At 38.7% G+C, this 15878-nt stretch overlaps 1 protein-coding gene across 1 annotated transcript in view; it reads right to left on the bottom strand.

Moving 5' to 3' along the window:
* Positions 1–15877, bottom strand: part of GLCCI1 (glucocorticoid induced 1) — a gene marked incomplete at its 5' end in the record, with an annotated part of 52328 nt that extends 36451 nt beyond the window's left edge. Inside the window, one exon of the mRNA XM_010712664.2 lies at positions 15784–15877. Within this exon, the coding sequence (XP_010710966.1) occupies positions 15784–15877 (94 nt within the window). The remainder of the gene's footprint in view (positions 1–15783) is intronic.
* Position 15878: the final 1 nt, after the last annotated feature.

Here is a 15878-nt window from a genome sequence, read left to right as displayed (position 1 = left end):
CAAAATTACTTCATATACTCATTTTCTAGACTTTACATAAGCCAGTCTAAGCCCTACATTAAAGCTACTGTCTATCTTGCTCATCCCCACTGAAGGAGGTTTGCAAGTGAAATTACTTTCAAAGCAGTCACATGCTATGCAATGATCTGACCCATCAAAATCCTGTTTGCTGCTCAAAACTTGACAACAATATGTGTTTGTACAATTTTTTGAGGCCAAACAAGGTCAAGGATCTCCAAATCCATTTTCTCTTGTTATACTGCCTAGGTGTCAAAAGGCAGACTCCACACCAATGCTTTACATAGCATTAACACCATGATTAGGGTATGGCTTGCACTAATACAAGAAAGCATAAGCCCAAAAACACATACAATCAGAGCATTAACTGAGGTCTACACCTTGTCCTACAACCAGAGGAAAGGCAACAGTAAGCCTTATATTGGAAGCCCACAAAAGGAACAGAAAGTAGCACCACCAAAAGCTACTGTATTTTTTTTTCCATGGCAATCTTCGAAGTGAACTGCAGGACACTTTGTAAAGCCCTAAAGCTAAGCAAATGAAAGTCCAAGTCTTTTAAGCACCTACCACTTTTATTTATTGAACCACAGGAAATAAACTGAGGACACAGTTTCTCAGCTGCATAAACCAATAAAACAAAGCTACCAGTAACGTAATGCCAACTCAAGTGCTGTCTGCTCCTTCCATATACACCTTGGGATGGCACAAGGAGATGCATGAACCCATAGGACAGTGATAAGCTGAATTAAATACAAAGAAAATTAAAACTATGTAAAAAAAAGTCATAAATAGTTTTCACCATTAGAGGGAGAGTTGACAGAACATACGGGGCAGAAACAACCACAGGGGAGCCAGGAGGAACAGCAGGGCTGGAGCAGTGATGGGCTCTATTAACTGGCTTGAGCAATATTCACAAGTTTCAAAAATTACTCCCGTTTCAGACTATACCACATCTAACAGCAATCAGTGTATGAACGGATTTCATTACAATAGTAGGAAGTCAGAACAATTTTGTTTTCTTTTTCAGTGATGTGAGATGCTTCATTTCAAAAAGAGCTCTGCACTGCCTCCAGAACAAATAATCTTAGGAATACAGTGCTTCAGTATCATGTTACTTGAAAAAGTAAGCTATAAATAACAAAAGCAAGACATACAGTTATAGGAAGGCAAAATACCTCATGCATTCTGTAAAATATGCCACAAGTTTTAATGGTATGTATTTAAGAGCTTTTGCTAGACCTTTCTTGCAATAAATGACACAAGGGCCCACTTGAATACTACAGCTGGTAAAATTCCGAGTGATCATACCTCCCAGCAGGAATCAGCTAACACAAGCTGCGTGAAATTATGGTTCTGCATGCTGCATCGACAGCCAAAAGAATTCTAACTATATCACCTAGAACGACTGAAAAAGGTTTCCACTTCTCTGCCAGCAAAACGTAATTCAGTACAACTAACACATGACAGTTCTTTCAAAAAAGATGTAGGGTTCAAATAAAACCATCTGCTACTGCTCTAAAATGAAGAGATTGCCTCCCTACCCAACACAGAGGCAGCTAACCTGCACATAATCTCAAGCTATGATCACAACTTGTTTTGGCTTAACGTGCTCTGCTGTGCATGCAAGAAAGTAAATTACCTGCAGAAAAGGAGCAAGACTGAAAGCCAGTATCAGTACCATCCTGAAAACTGCTTCAGCTAAATCCAAAGCTCACTTTTCATCATCTTTTCTTCCCATGTCTCTTTCAGTATCTAGCAGAGACAGCTTCAAGTTTGGTCAAAGCTCTTCCACTCACATCTTGGAATGGATATATCCAGCTCCAAAACACTAAAAATATCTGGAGAACTTCTCAGATGACAGATTCCTCTCAAGCAGAATGAAAAACGTGAATTAAAAATAAAACTCATTCATCCCTAAAACCAGAAATATTGTCATCTCATTACCAATGTCACCTGACTGCAGAAGTCTTCCACCAAAAGGTTAATCTTTTCTTCAAAGCTCATCTGTAACTCCAATGACCAGCCCAGTTATGATACCAAGAAATAACACTAGATTTCCACAGTACAGGTGTGACAGTTTCATGATATGTTTTTTTTTCTCTTCAGTTTAGTTACTGATGCTCTACAGAACCTGCTGGTTCACCTTCAGGGCTACTAATGAAATGAGTTCCAAGTTTGAGACACATTGGCAAGATTTTACCTAGGAAATCAAAACTTCCACAGAATTTTGTCCAAATACACCCAACACATGAGGCCTGCAAGACTCTTGACTCACTTGGAGTGATGTGATGCACTTCTTTCAAAAGCCCCAAAGTTAAAGTTCTATTAGTCTGTCTAGAAGATGTTTACACCAGAAACCATAACACAAAGGAGAATGAGCCACATCTGGGACATTCCTACTAGAGACAACAAGTTTACAGCAATTTGCAATACCAGTAATTCAGAAAGCGCCTGTGTTTGGCACTTTTTAAATAATGAAGTACGCAGGAACGCAGCACAGGAATAGAAACTGTAACCTAGAAATGGAAATAGGAATGGTGACCCACACTAACTACTGAGAATGGCAGACAATACTCAGGTCATGTGATGACAGTAGCCACTATACCTCATGACTACTCAAAACATTTCTACTCCAAACCCCCCCTCTTCTGCTACACCTTTACCACACATTTGTTCTCCCTTCATTTCAAACTGATCTACTGGGTACTACAGAAGTAGACTTTCAGATAGAAGAGGAGCAATGGCCACTGAACACGCTGGTTAGGTTTTTTTTCAGCTTGTTGTTTGGTTGTTTGAGTATACACTGATACTGTACTGACTCCTAAAATACATTCAATGGCACTTCCCAATCTGATTATGCAGGTAGATGGACAAACCATTGTGCATTTATTTTCAGAATTTGTCTCTATCGGCATTGTGAGGGGGAAAGACTGAGAAACAGGGATTTAGAAGCTGCTCAAAAAGAAAAAACAACACCATTTTATCTTCCTTCTCAGGAAGACTTTTCTCTTGTAACTCAAGCCAAAAATCTCTCAAGAGGAGGATTAGTGAGAGATTTGGGGTACCCAGAAATTTTACTCCACAGGATAGATCTATAAGCTCAAAAGACATTTCCCAGTTGCCAGTGACTGACAGACTTGTTCCTGAACAAATCTGCAGACTTGCTGACCTACTGTATTAGCAGCTCAGAGAGGTGCAGATCAACAATGAGCACACTGTTTGCCACATGTGGTTCATTCAAAATAACCAAAAATGATTTTATATAGCAACTCAAAAAACACCCTAGTATGCAGCTGGAATGCATAAAATATGATTTTTGCATCATTACAGTATTCCTCTCGTAATTTAAAATTAAACACTTGATCACTTCAACAGCTTAAAACAAAGCAAAATAGTTTTTTTAAACATTCAGAATGTACTGTAGTGTTTTGCTTCTGAGGGAATATGATAAGAGTCATTTTAAGTTATTCTGATCCATTAGAAACAATACAGATAGGGAGCTGAAATTATGGTATTACGCACACCACATTGTTTTTTTATTTGACTGTTCTGAAGTTTCCATTTTTAGAAACTGAGACTAGATGACTAAAAACGAGTGGAGATGACATTATGAAATTACTGCTCTAAATAGACAGATACAATTAACTCCAATTTCTTCTCATCACTCATAACACTGAACTGACCACAAAAAGGAGGTAGAGAACAGCATTATGACCTACCCCGGTCTCCAACAACCAAGCTGACTGCAGCCCACAGGTCTCATGCCTGCCATTCAAAGTAACCCAGTAGCTCAAGGGCCAAGCTGACAGAGGAAGCTGTGACATAGAGTGTGAGTAAGCATGGCCATGCCAGATAGGAGGGTCACATGTCCATGAGCAATGCACTTTCCACATCATGGATTTTTCAGAAAATGTAAAAATTATGGAACCCTTCTTCCACATATAGACTTCACAGCTTAGTAGTTAAGTCAGTGTCTTTTGTGCATCAAGAGGTTTAGGAGAATTCAAACTGAACTGCATGAAACAGCAAGTATATCAATACAAGAGGTAGCTTATTGTATAATCAGTGGATATACAGATGGTATATATATATCCAGGAGCTTGGCTAATATAATTAATATTGGAGTAATGAGAGAAAGATGAGAGAAAGTCACTCACCCTGTCCTGGGCTCGCAAGATGAACTCCGATGGAGCAGATCTCCAGAGAGATCCTTCCCCCCTGGCAGTCAGCTCTTAAAGGGGTCTAGGAGAGGTGGAGCCAGCTCCACCCCTTCCTGCAGCACAGGTGAATTGCCTTCACCTGTGCTCCCATGGCTGACTCATTGCTCACCTCAGGTGATCAATCAGAGGTTCAGGCCGTGATTCAGCAGCCCCATACACTTATAATGAAGAAACAAACAAAAATAGCTTGCCTTTTCAAAGGAAAATTGTGGACAGACACCCATAGTAAGACTATTTGGAATCAACTATTTGAGTTATCTTGTACAGCCATGACTAAGGAGCCTAGAAAGGCAATACATGTCCTGATTAGTCACTGAATCCAACATGTAGGTCAAAGCATCTCCCCATCACAAAGGCTTTATGCATGACACCTCAAGACCATACAACTCCTCCCATATGTTTGCATGGGAAGGCACAGTGCTTGGATGTAGTCTCTACCTCATGTCCCTGCTGCACCTAACTACAGGTCAAACAAAACGTGACTTATGTGTATTTTTCCTAAGTCAGATTCTGTCCAGAGCAAAACTATTTAAAAAAAAAAAATCAACATTATCCCTGGAGATCAAGCATAGAAAGAAAGCTCTAATCTGAGTAAGAAGAGTAAACAAACTATAAGGAAGAAAGTTTTAGCCCTCTAAAGCCAAGTTATTCTTCTCACAAAGATTAAAGCTGGCATGTATAGATCCTGTATAAAGTGACTAAGCATTTAAGATTACAAAAGCCTGCTTTGTTCAACAGATGTAACCTATGCATTTACATTCTAATAGGACACTGAAAAGTAAATTAAAACCCTCATTTTTATATGTTCCAGATTTTTAGAATGCATTTTTAAGGTTATCATTTCAGATGTAAATATTATGCAAAGACCTAAACTTACCCAATTTTATTAAATGATGCTATTTCAAACATATTCCTACTTTTGGAAGTGAAAGCAAAATCGAGTAGAGCTCAGTAGTTAAACATTAAGAAAGCACAAAACCATTAGCCACTGGTCACTTTTGCAGGTAAAGGGAGAATATTTTCTTCATTTTAGTTAATTTAGATCAGCTAATGATAAATGAATCCAATATTGAGAAATAAACTACTGGGACCCAACAAAAGAGCACTAAAGCTGTTCTTTCTACTTCTGGTGTACTAAAAATTAAAATCTTGAATGAAATTATACAGCATTAATTCAGAAACTGGAGATAATACAACCTTTGTTGAATAAACTGGATTATTTTGAGGGAATTTTTTTTTCCTAATACTTAATTTAATGAAATGTTTTGGAAAGGTGAGGGTTTTGTATGTTTAATTCCACTTTTTTTTCAAAATGCAGCCTGACATTATTCTGAGTTGAAAAAAACAAACACTGTAAAAAGTTAAAAGGCATTAGTTACCATTGTCACAACAAAAACTCACAAAACTGTTATCACTATTATCATCCTCATCACCACTGACCACGGGCAGAAAGCACTTTCCTAGCTAGAGACAATTATATTAAGCAAGAATAATATTTTCCTTTAAAAAGTACTGAAAAATAGGAAAGTAAAACCAGATTAATGCATGGAGCCCAAAAACATGTGCAGCACCTCAGACAGTGTCTCAGCAGGTTGCTCACTCTGCAAGACTCAACCTGTGCCCAGTACTTCTTCAGTCGCTTCAGGCTGGCAGCCAGAGATCCCACTATCACCCAACTCCACCCTCCAGCGTTTTCCAGCACCACAAAGGGGAATCAAATATTACCTCACATACATAAACACACATTCTAGACTTTCAAATCTCACATTATTTCTGATATTTTTATTCCCAAGGTCCTTCAGCTTTTGCTGCATAACCTGTGTGCTAATTAAATCTCTCAAAATTCATCTACAGTTTTACCACCCTCGCTTTGAAATTTGCGTAAACAGATTAAGATCTATTTCCTGTGCAGAAAATAATTTCTCCTACAAAAACTACAGGGTGAGCACTACACAGTTTGGAAAACCTATTTTGTACTTCAATGTTTCTCGCTGCTTTCCACTACCCCTCAGAATTTGCTCCAATGTTGGACATAAAGCAGAAGTTAGACCAGACTCGGTAATTTACAACTGGTCTTCATATTTTCCACAATTTAAAAATACAACTATATATCAGCTCTTCTCACATCCATACAAATAATACCACTTCCTATTCAAATACATTGATTTATAAAGTCACAGGTAAATACAAAAGCCTGAGAAAGCTTTTCTAGAATGTTCTAAAAGAAACCACTTAATTGATTTGATTAAAATCTATAACCTGCATCAAAACTGAGGTAATTTCTAATTCCAAATACACAGTTCCAATAAGCCAACTGCGGATCATCATTCATCTCTTTTTTTTTTTTTTTCCTTCAGAATAGCTTCAACTACAGTTTCCAGTTTTGGTCTTTAAGTGCACAGAGACTAATTCTGTTTGGGTTTTAACCATCCTCAGTTAAGATTTTGATCAGCAATGTGACGTGTTATCTTGAGTTCCTTGCCCTGTTTCTTTCAGGTTCTCCACAAGCTCCCATCAGCAGTTTTGAGATGAATGTCCAAGCAATCAGATCAGCTCTTCAACTTTTACTGATGTTTTAAAGATTCCAATATGTTTAATATTTTTTCATTAAACCAGATTCTCTCCACATTTAGAGCAGCCATGTTCAGTGGAATTTATCAAACTACTTCCTTTGGAAATCTGAAACTTTACTCCAGCCTTATACATCATTTACTTTTCGCAGGATTTTGTTTTGCTGTATATGCATGTAAATTTGAACAACTAAAGAAGGTCTAGCTGAAAAAAAAACATCTAACATTTACCGTACAAACAGCACCAGTGTATCCACTGCTTCTGCTCATCCGTGTTCTAAGTCATCAAACTCCATAAAAACTATCTTAGAGGCTTTTATTTTAATCATTTTTGCAAACATCTCTCCACTTCCTCCAACTCTACATAAAACATAACGAGCAACACTAAATAAAACCATGAGACTCCACAGAATAATGGTAATAAGCTAATTCTCTCCCTAGAATAATTACAGATGATGTATACAACCACGTTAAAATGAGTATTATTATAAACAATGCAAGGACTGCATCCTTCAGTACACAACTTGGTTTGAAAATATGAATTCTTCTGTTTCTGTACTACTGCCCAAATCCACCTCTTCCATAAGCTGGCAGCTTCCCAACTTCTGTGTAAAGCAAAGTTTTATTCTGCATTCTTAAGCAGTTAGCTGATATTTTTAGAGTCTCTGTTCAAAATCTGCTCCAGGACACTCAGTTTAAGTCTAGGTTTAATTTTCAGTGAACAAGTCAAGATCTCCACTGCTTGAAAAACAAAGTTATGATATCCTACATAACAGAAAGACTCTGGATGATACCTGACATACTGGATACAAAGGTATACACTCAACACTTCAAAATCCAAAAGACTATGCAACATAATTCCCAGCACTTCAGTCTCCAAAAAAAAAAGAAAAACAACAAACATCAGTTGAGCTCTGCCACGATGCTTGGAAGCAGTGTGGCTGAGACTACAGCACATACCCACAGTTCTTGCAGAGTCACTCACTGGCACCTCATCTCGATGTCTGAATTCTGGCAACAAAGTGCAAAATGTTAAAGCAACATTTCTGATCCAGTATGGGTTATAAAATGGAAAGCAGTTGTACCACTGCCCCTGGAACCTGTACGTTCACAGACTCAGGCATTTATATCTGCACTTACACTACTCACAAACAGTCAATTGCTGACACGTCATATTTGGAAGAAGCAAGGTTTGCAATTATGGGCAAGTTTCTGCAGACCAGTGCTGAATCAACAGAGTTGACAAGCGACCACCTGCTGAACCAGAACCACCAAGCAAGAGCATGGTGTACTCCTGGTATCCCAAGCCTCACATGACAGATAAAGCCCATACTGTACTTTCTCATATCAAGTGCCATTGTCATATTATCAGGAAGACACTGTTTATCTGCACAAGAACTATACAGCCACACACAACCCAATATACTCAAAATATCCTGTTGGCGTTATCCTGAAAATGCCTTGGTACACTGTTCATGGACTAAGGCAAAAATAATTTAATCATTTCCCAATCAAGTGGTTACCATGACTGAAAACAATTTCAAAAAACAGACTTATATTTACTTAAGATAAAGTGTTAAACCTATGTAGCTGGTGAAATGATTTTCAAGTTCATAGTAAGAATGCCAGCAACTTTATAATGATCAGTCAAGCAAGGAGTGTTACTAAATTCAGCAATATGCCTACAACTAACCTCCTTACTCAACGCCTGGTGTGAGAATGTGGGAAAGAAGGATGAAGCCACCCTTGTTCAAACAGGTGACTTATAGAGTTCAAAGAACAGGACACCTGAAGTACAGTCTAAACTGGAACAATTGCAGAAGACAGTGAGAAGAGGACAATCCTATGGTAGGCTTCAGACAAGTAGAAAATCATGACAGAACTGCTAATGTAATGTTCTTAGTCACCACTTTACTGAGCAAAATAAAAAACATTCTTCCTAAAGAAGACATAAGATGTGTAGTTTGGGTAAAGCTAGTTTCAGGTTGTACAAAAACTGCGCATAAAAAACAGTGCTGCTAATTATCTATTTGTATTTGATTCAGAGAATTAAATCCATTTCAAATAGTTAGTCCTCAATTTAACAATAATAGTAGTGAAAGCTAAACCCTTTTAAACAATTATGTCACTGTTTATTTTAGGGCACATGCAACACTAAATAAGATCTAACCAATACAATATTTAAGAAAAATCTGTCATTAAAGTTTCAAAACTCAAACTTGTAACATTTTGAGCTACAAGGAAACACCTACCGCCTCCAAAGCAGCAATATCTAATACAAAAGTCACTTAAGAGATCTACTACCATAAAAAATGGAAACTTTTAACCATAACCATCCTCCATCAAACCAAGACTAATAGGTTTGATTAATCCCTATTTACAAATTGTTTGTGTGGAAAACAGCTAGTGCTGGAGTAAAGGCACTCACATCTAGTTTTTTTTCCAGCCCAAGAAAGTTAATCTGTTTTTAAAATGTGACAGTCAGTATTTTGGTAAGACTCAGTTGTGGCTAATAAGAAGCACTGCAGATACCAATTGAGTAGGGCAGGTGAAGGTGGCACGCTGAGGATCAAATTTGAGAACAGGTTTCAAGATTGCCAAAAAAAAAAAACCAGCCATCAATGCTTTCATGTTTCCAACTCCATTTTCACTGGACAAATATATTATCTGCTAATTTTCAAACCGAATGTACAGAGTTGCAATCAGACATTTAACCAAAAGAAAAATTTGATTACGACTCTTTGTTAGACTTCTATAAGACCTATCTTAACAGAGAAAAATACTCCCACTTCACAATCACACCTTATTCATGTCATCACTAGTTGGGAACAACTACTTTCACATATGAAGCACAGGAAGAGTACTATTGTACTACTGGGTCAAGAATCCCTCACAAGCACCTTGAGAACTCACGAAGAAATGCAACCACTTCCATCAAACCAGACTGCTGCATAAGCTTCACAAAATATCAAATATCCCACTAGTTTTATGGGATTCTTACCTTTTTATTTAATGTCTTAATAAAAGATATTTTTTAAAAATATTCTTTCTTGTATAAATCAACTATGTATTTTATATACAGACCAGGACAATTCCTCCTCACTCAATGCAGCTCAATCAAGCCAAAAGATAGCATAAGAGAAAAGTTCTGACCTCAACATCATACTTGCATAACTGGGAGAGAAGGAACAGACTCCCAGGAGAGCATGTATTTCAGCTTCAACCACGAACAAGTAATTCATGGATGGGATCCCAGCTTCAGAAAAGAATTGGAGACTGACTTGCTATTCAGAAGGATTACATACTACCATGAAACTTCATGTGATATCCATAGTGCAAAAGTGTCAAACTGTGATAACTTTCAGTACCTGTTAGCCATTTTCAAGCTTGAAAATTTAATTCCTTATTCAAAAATAATACAACTGGTAAAATAAACCAAGCCAATAGTGAACTTCAGTCACATCATTAAAGCACAACTGAAGACAAAACTAATTTTTAGGGAGAAGTATATAGCATATAAAGGATTAAGTACATTCATGTTCCTTCACTGTAATCTCTCATGAAAATGCTGAGAAAAAGAAGGAAGGAATAATCTTAGGTTCGTGAGTTGCTGTGGATGTAGTCTTTCTAATGATGAGATACAAATACTATTTTACTTGCCTAAAAATGCCTTGGGCCATTGTTAATGCACTATAGGATTACATTGGAGACAGTGTTGAAAGAAAGTAAACTTGATGCATTTAAATATTAACATTAAAACAAAATGATCATCATTAACACAATTAACTATCTCAAGTCTAGAAGCCAATTTTCCAGTTACATATCTTCACAATAGGGCCTGTTTTTCACCAAGAAAATGTACTTTAAAAAAATGCTACTCAACACATTAAACTCTAGTATATTAATTTTGTTGAATTATGCTAAGTCCAGAGAAAACCAGCTATTGCATCAAGTGTTGACAGTGCTTTTCTCTACGAAGGACATAGCCAATTGGCTTAAATAGGATCTTTCATTTTTCACTGTGAAGAAAAACTATAACCTTCTTCGGATGAAAATAATTACTCGATAAAGTACTATAAAAAATTTCAATATTAACCAACTGAGGCATCAAGAAGCATATTTTATTTCCAATAAGTCTCACATCGCTACAGCAGTTTCTTTCAAGTTTGAGTTGAACAAAGATTTCAAAATTACTGCATCGTTACTTCTCTCTCCCATGATTATTCCTAGAGTAGCTGTATAAAGCCCCCTTCAGAGTAACTACCTCTCTGATACCAAGTTCAGCAGTATAGCAAAGCTCAACAACTCATCTGCAAGTCCATACTTAGCAAACACCAGTGACGTTATCTATGGTAGAACCATGAGTCTTTTGATCCACACTATCTGAATTTTAAGATAGTCTCCATTTACCCCACTACCTTCCAGGGAAAGAAAAGGACAAAAAAAATGGAAACAGTGATTTTCAGGAATTTGCCTATTAGTCACAGGTTTACTATGCTAATGGTAACTGCAGTTATGGGCACTAATATTTGCTTATTCCCAAAGAATAAGAATTAAGTGTCATATATACATATGCCTCTTCAAAGTTCATTTGTGTGGGGGGAGAGTTCTTAATAACTAATGTCTTGCTACAGTAACATGTAAGTTCAATGAAGAAAATACTTCATTTTTTCATTCCTGCAGCTATCTTAACCTGAAACACAAATAGCTACTCTGCTTTATGCTTAAGGACATCTAATAACTATTCTTATTCGAAGTGATATTAGAACACTTAACAATAAAAGTCTTCAACTTAAAACAACTGGTTTGAATTTAACCATTGTCTTCTTTATCACCATCTTATATTCCAGCAAGAGTTATTTTGGGAAGAGAGAAGGCCAAATCTGGAGAAAACTGCTTTGGCCATTCAATTATGGGAACACTGCTATTATTCAGGCATCAGGAAATAGGAAGCATCACAGAAATTACTTCCTTACCTACATTTGTTAGAAATAAATGAAAGATCATCTTGATCTCCAGTATAAATGCTTACGATGCCAAAATACTGGATGGCTTTAATCCAGGATATCAAAACAGTTCTGCCTTTTGAAGTCTGATTTTTTTATTTTTAAACACTGATATCCCTTACAAGTCTACAAATCAGCAATACTGCCTGTCCTGTTCCTCACTCCAATGGTCTTACCTACTAGCACAACTACTAATCCACATACTTATTACTAAGACCTGCGTCATGCAGTTGCTCTGCATATATTTTTTTTTTTAATTTTCTGACTAATGCTGGCAACTGATCAGGAGCTATTTTGATAAGTAAAAGATATTAGGAACACTTAACAGCCAAACTACTTAAAGTATTTTTCACACATCCTTAAAACCAACCACTGCTTTAAAAAATCTGCTATGGAAAAAGAGTTTGATATAAGCTGTGTAAGCTGAGTACATTAAAGTATTCTGTGTCAGTATTTTTCTCATGTATCACCATGGTTACCACTAAATAAATCAAAGCATTTGATGAAAACAATATTGAGATCAAACCATACAGAAATCACTTATACATTCCTTGTATGCAAAACATCACATACCATGCAAAGGACAAACTACATAGGAAACACACTCCCTTAGATTTACACAAACTGCTTTACATAACATCAGAATCTACAGATTTTATCCAGGTATGAATACAACTTGCAACTAGGACTACGTGTTTACAAGTAATGCATTTTGTTTGATCATCTCAAAAAGGATTTTTTCTTTTTTTGCCTTATTACTGAGTTGTCCTTCGTCATAAAACACACGGCTTTACATTCTGTTGCTGTTACATTTATACCATCAGATAAGTACATAGATTCCTTCTAAGAAAACCATATGTTGTCACATTCAACCACTTTTTAAGTTGCCAGCTCTAAAATATGAATACAGGCTATAAATGCCTATGAGACAGGAATAACAAGGTGTTTTGTTGTTGTTTTTTTTTGTTTGTTTGTTTTAAAGGGAAGGCATAGACTCACATATTGCAGATTTATCCTATGGTATTGTAAGTTTTTTGCCCCTTTTTCCTGCTTCTTTAGCATCTTGAAATTAGCATATAGCATTCATGATTTCTCATCCATTCATGAACAACACTAACCAAATACTGGCAGCAACCATTTCCTAGAACTACAAAATCCTGAATTTTGCTTAAAGAAAATACCAAATAAACACAATATTTTGCTACAGAACAAAAACATCTCTGGCATCTTAGGAAGAAAGAAAAGGGAGCACGATGATAGGAGCAGAAGCAGCGTGCTGCTTTCATTCATGGAGTAGTAGTGATGTCAATGCCTGCAATGGAAGTTGCGCTGACCTGTAGAGGCTCAAAGCTGAAGTGTTTTCATAGATCATTTGCAAAAAAAGAACCTCTGACAAATCACCAAAATATTTACAACAAAATAGGACATATCCAGTTCAAGACAGGCTGGAATGAGGTAGGGAAGGAGCAGCTGTCTTCAGAAGAGAAAAAAAACACCTATCCATCAGAACCAGAAGCAGCCTCTAGCACAAGCATGTTTGTGGAACAGTCTAAATCAGACTGCAGAGCCAAAGACAAACAGATCTCTCGCACTGGTGAGAAAAACAACAGGATTTTACCTCAGTCTAAGCTTACACTGTACAGCAGTGGGAAACGTTTTTAAAAACTGACAAAAAAACCCTTAATCAAGTAGCTTCCCCAAGACCTGAACACTGATCACAACTATAATTAGCTGGAGTAGCACATTGTTTAACAAGCTGCAGCAAGATGGCCTGTGTTTGAAAACAGGCATTTTTTTCAAGCCCTCCATTATTACTGCAGCAGTCCTTCAGTTCACCAATCAATTTTCTGTATAGTACTACCACCCTACACACTACAAACATCATTTTCAGGATCTAGACGTCATGCATTAGAATGATGGGAATACGCAGGGGAACAAAGACTAAAATCCTGGCCCATGGCAGACGACAATATTCCAAATTGTGTAAAACAGCTCTAGGTTTGGGGGGGGGGGGTGAAGGAGGGGAGTATTCTTTTTTAATTTGGAAGAGTGAAGAAATAGTGTACCTTGCTGCCCTAACCCACTAGAAAATGGTGCTTGTATTCCTGGAAAAATAAAGCTGATGACGACGCGTGCGACTGCGGTCATTATTAGGGCGATCACGTTGTTTTCATTCATTCATTCAGGATTTGCTGGAGGATGTCAGCTTCTGCAGCAGCAGCTGGCTAGACCTGGAGGAGGGGGGTCCAAATTCCTCACAGCACATACAGATTGCAGGGTGGATTTCTTGATGGACCATATATGATTTCCAACGCTGCACTCTCACCGCATCAGGTTGTGTGTGCTGCTAGCGTGGCTCACCAAGAGGCAAGCTCCAACAAGTTTAATGACAGAAAAGTCATTCAGCAGTAATTTATAGCCCAATTTATTAAGGGCAAAAGAGCCCACAGATGAAGACTGAAATCACTTTCTAAAATTAAAATTTCCCCTCAGACAAAAAAATCCATGCGTAATAATGAAATACTTCACAACTTTGCAGCATTTTTCCTTGCTTGCAGGTAACTGTCCACATTCCTCTCTCCTCAACACACAGTAAGCGCAGACCTTCACACACTGCACCACTACAATGTTTTGCACCAGGCTCTCAATTATTTACAGCATTCATCATCACTTTCAGTGTTAGCAGTATCCATGCGAACTGCATTTTTTGGTTTTGTTTTGTTTCCTGTTAGCATTTTCTAAGCATTGAAAAGGGGGGGAAGGAAATCTACATTTAGAGCTTCGTGCAGTAGGGAAAATATGATCTTGAAAATCTTAACTAGAGCTTGAATGAAGCAACAGCACTGAAGAGCAGCTCCATCTTGAAGCATGCAAGAACTTCTCAGGAAGATCACACATTCATGCAGAAGTTACAAAGTATTTCTGTTTCTACGTTAACAACAAATCCGGCCATCTGCCTAAGCGCAGACACTACACTGCAGATTAACTCCGCACATAGGTGGCAGTGACATCTTGCTCCTCCGCAAAACGCTGCCCATGCCTTACGACCATCCCCGGTCACGTTGATCTGCCTGTTACAACTACTACGGATTGTAGGGATTTACTACACATTTAAGGCTGAAAGGGGGGAGGGCTGGCGAGAAGATAGCAGAACCCACAGCTACAAAACACGTCGGCAACCACTACAGACCGCAGTTTATCACAGAAACGGCACGCAGCGAGGCTGGAGGAAGGGAGAGCCGAAGCGGGGGGTGCCGAGCCGAGAAGAGGCGATGCGTGATACCCGATAGCACGGCAGGGCTGCTCAGTGCACCCTCATTCAGCTGCCGAGGGACTGGCGGGGGGAGGTAAGATGGCCACTGCCACTTTAACGCGTACAGCACATCAGCAGACAACCTGACACAGGTTAAGTCGCGCTTACTAGCAGCCAATTCAACGTTTTAAACTTTTACAGGCCCATTCGGGCCACAGGGCTGGGGCTCCCACAGCCTCCAAGATACAGTATTAAGTATCACGAGGAGACAGACAGACGGTGCTATTTGCTTTTAAGCGCTTCAATATGGCAATTTCCTTCTTACTGCGGAGCCTGTGTTTGAAAACATTACGTGATTTTAACCCTTAGAGAAGGCTAAATAAAAGGAAATACTTGAGAAACAGAGCCGTGCAGAAGGGCAGAGCGCTGGACGTTTGGTTTCAACACATATTCAACAACTCGGTTGGGACAGCTCGGACTCACCGGCAGCAGCAGCCCGCACGCAGCACTACACCTGCAGCAGGGGTTAGCTCCGGCACCCCCAACCAACCAACCAACCCCCATCCCCGCTCCAGGGGGCGGCTCCGAGGGGACAGACCCCAGCGGGATGAGGCGCGTTCTCTGCCCTGTCCCCGAGAGGCGGACATTAAGGATGAACCGAAGGTACCCCCCCACCCAGGGGAGGGAAGCGGGCTTCGTCCTTCTCGATGCGTTACCTCTGTACACGGGGGAGCTGGGGCTGCGTCTCTCAGGTGAGCTGCTCCTCCTGCTGCCGCCGCTGTCCGGCGAGCGCCGCTGCCGGCCCTTCACC

The sequence above is a fragment of the Meleagris gallopavo genome, chromosome 6, assembly GCF_000146605.3.
Source record: "Meleagris gallopavo isolate NT-WF06-2002-E0010 breed Aviagen turkey brand Nicholas breeding stock chromosome 6, Turkey_5.1, whole genome shotgun sequence".
In the NCBI taxonomy this organism is placed as follows: Eukaryota; Metazoa; Chordata; class Aves; order Galliformes; family Phasianidae; genus Meleagris; species Meleagris gallopavo.
This window is presented reverse-complemented; position numbering and strand designations above follow the sequence as displayed.